The sequence below is a fragment of the Myotis brandtii genome, unplaced genomic scaffold, assembly GCF_000412655.1.
Source record: "Myotis brandtii unplaced genomic scaffold, ASM41265v1 scaffold246, whole genome shotgun sequence".
In the NCBI taxonomy this organism is placed as follows: domain Eukaryota; kingdom Metazoa; phylum Chordata; class Mammalia; order Chiroptera; family Vespertilionidae; genus Myotis; species Myotis brandtii.
The window spans coordinates 256,802-259,185 of NW_005359310.1; the positions used below are offsets into that span (position 1 = coordinate 256,802).

At 66.3% G+C, this 2,384-nt stretch overlaps 1 protein-coding gene across 1 annotated transcript in view; it reads left to right on the plus strand.

The window, feature by feature from the left end:
* The first annotated feature begins 1,019 nt into the window (after window positions 1–1,019).
* NBEAL2 (neurobeachin-like 2) overlaps window positions 1,020–2,384 on the plus strand; it is a 36,443-nt gene continuing 35,078 nt past the window's right edge. Inside the window, 4 exon segments of the mRNA XM_014540500.1 lie at window positions 1,020–1,121; window positions 1,690–1,925; window positions 2,013–2,094; window positions 2,175–2,302. Coding sequence (XP_014395986.1) covers window positions 1,092–1,121; window positions 1,690–1,925; window positions 2,013–2,094; window positions 2,175–2,302 — 476 coding nt within the window. The 5' untranslated portion in view covers window positions 1,020–1,091.

Sequence of the window (2,384 nt, forward strand, 5' to 3'; positions counted from 1 at the left end):
TAAACTGAGGCAGCGGAAACTGAGGCATAAGAGGGTAAACTGAGGCTCGGACCGGTGACGAAATGCACACTGAAGGTGCCCAGCCACGGGGCGGAGGCCTCCACCGAGGTTTCTTAGGGGCCTGGCTCAGGCTGCTGGCGTCCGGCCCCCTTCCCTGGGGTTTATTCCGTCCTGGCCTCTGTGGTCTGAGGCGCACATGTGGCAAAAATCAGCCATCCGTCCAAAGGCAGCGCTAGACGTCCTTGCGTTGAGGTCCGTGGCCCCGGGGAGCGGCCGCGGGCTGCTGGGTGCAGCCTGCGATGTGTCCTTGCCCCTTCATCCTTCTCCATTAGTCCCTGGCCATCCCCTCTGCCCCTGGGAAGGAAAGTTGTCTTCAGTGCTCAGCTGGCTGGGATGGGAGCTCCAGATGGGGCCAGCGCGGAGGGAGAGAGGGCAGGCTGAGGGCAGGACCCTCACAGGCCCGGCCAGGACCCTCTCGGCTTAGAGCAGCGGTCGCCAACTGGTGGTCCGTGAGGTCCGAAAGGTTGGCGGCCGCTGGCTTAGGGCTCAGGGCAGATTAGAGCTGGGCTAGCACTTACTCAGCTGTGTCCCCTGAGCAGAGACCACAGGGCCCGTTGCGGAGGCCAGGACACGGGAGGGGGTGGGGAAAACGGGTGGATGAGTCCTCCTCACAGTCCCTGGGGCCCTGGACCCAGGTCAGGGAGCTCCGGGTGCCGTGATGAAGGGCACTAGAGCAGTGGGATCAGAACCTGGGCCCGATAGACCTGCCCTGACTCCAGCCCCCACCTCATGCCCTCAACCCAGGCATAGCGCCTCAGGCTCTGACCCAGAGACATGTGCCCCGCCCCTTCGTGTTCCAGGCCTCACCGCTGGTGCTGGGCCCTGGGTGCCCGGTCCCCCCACCCCACCCCCACCCCACATCCCTGCGGTCTGCCGGGAGGAAGCGGCCCTCCTCCCCCACCGTGACTCTGCGCTTCCTGCCCCGGCTGGGGCGGGAGGGGACGGGAGGGGACGGGAGGGGACGTTTCCCGTTCACACCCAAGGTTCCCTGGCGGCACCTAGACTTGGGCTCAGCTGCTGCCCCTTGACCCATGGAACCGGCTCTGGGGCCTGGGGTCCAGGTAACCAGCAGGGTGGGTGGAGGTTCCCAGGGCCAGGAAGGACGTCCTGTCTGTATGGGACGTGCGTGTGCATGGGTCTGCCTGGCTGACAGTGCACATGCACCCTGGGATCTGCGGTCAAGGAAGGCTTCCTGGAGGTGGTGGCTGCTGAGCTGGAAGAAGGTGGCAGGCGAGGGCTCAGCCCACGGCTTTGGGTCAGGCCTGGCTGGTGGGTGTGGGCCACAGCCATACCCCAGGCATGCACACACTGAAGCCCCTCCCCTGCCTCTGCCAGGCCTGCCTGGGTCCCCAAAGGCTAGGGAGGGGGGAACAAGAGACTGGAAAGCAGAGGGCGGCCTGGGAGAGTTGTCAGTACGTACAGCCATCTTCTGATGCTGACCTTCCGACTTCCTGCCTCCCTCACGCCCAACCTGTCTCTGTCCCTCCCTTTCTCCACCCCCTCTGCTCTACCTCTGCTCCCTCTACTCTGTGCCCACTTCCGTTCACTCTCCACTTCTGTCTCTATCCCCTTGTGCCCCCACGGCCACTGCACCCCTTCTGATCCCCCTCCCCGTCCCCCAACCTGCAGAAGGACCTGGGCTCCCTGCAGCAGTGGCTGAAGGCCTATGTGGATGCCTTCGAGAGGAGCATCTCGCTGTCCTCACTGGAGCCACGCAGGTGAGGCTGGCTCTCACGGAGGGGGGAGGCCTTGGGGTCCTCAGCACCCCAGTGACCCCTCTCCCCGCAGGCCCGAGGAAAAAAAAAAGACCAGGGGGACCTGGAGCAAACCCTGCTGCTGCTCAAGCTCTTCGTCATCCTCTGCAGGTGGGTCCCTGGTCCTGCCCGCGGTGGGGGGCGCGATGGGGCCGGGCACGGGGACAGCTGTGGCCTCTGCCATCGTTCACTCCCCAGGAACCTGGAGAACGTGGAGGCCGGCTGGGGGCAGGTGCTGGTGCCCCGCGTACTGGCTCTACTGACCCGGTTGGTGGCCAAGGTGAGTGGCTCCCCCTGGGGGGCGGGACAGGTGATAGCACCACCCAGCTGACCCCTTCCACCTGCTCCGCACACCCGCAGCTGAAAGGGCGCTCGCCGCTGCCGGAGGGCCCCGGCCCGGAGCTGGAGGAGGTGGTGGCCCTGCACGCCCTCCTCCTCTGTGAGGGCCTCTTTGACCCCTACCAGACCTGGCGGCGCCAGCACTGTGGGTGAGAGCCGGCCACCCACCCACCAGGACCCGAGGGGCTGGGAGAGGGTGCGGGTGGCATGGGGGCTGTGGCCAAGGTGTGG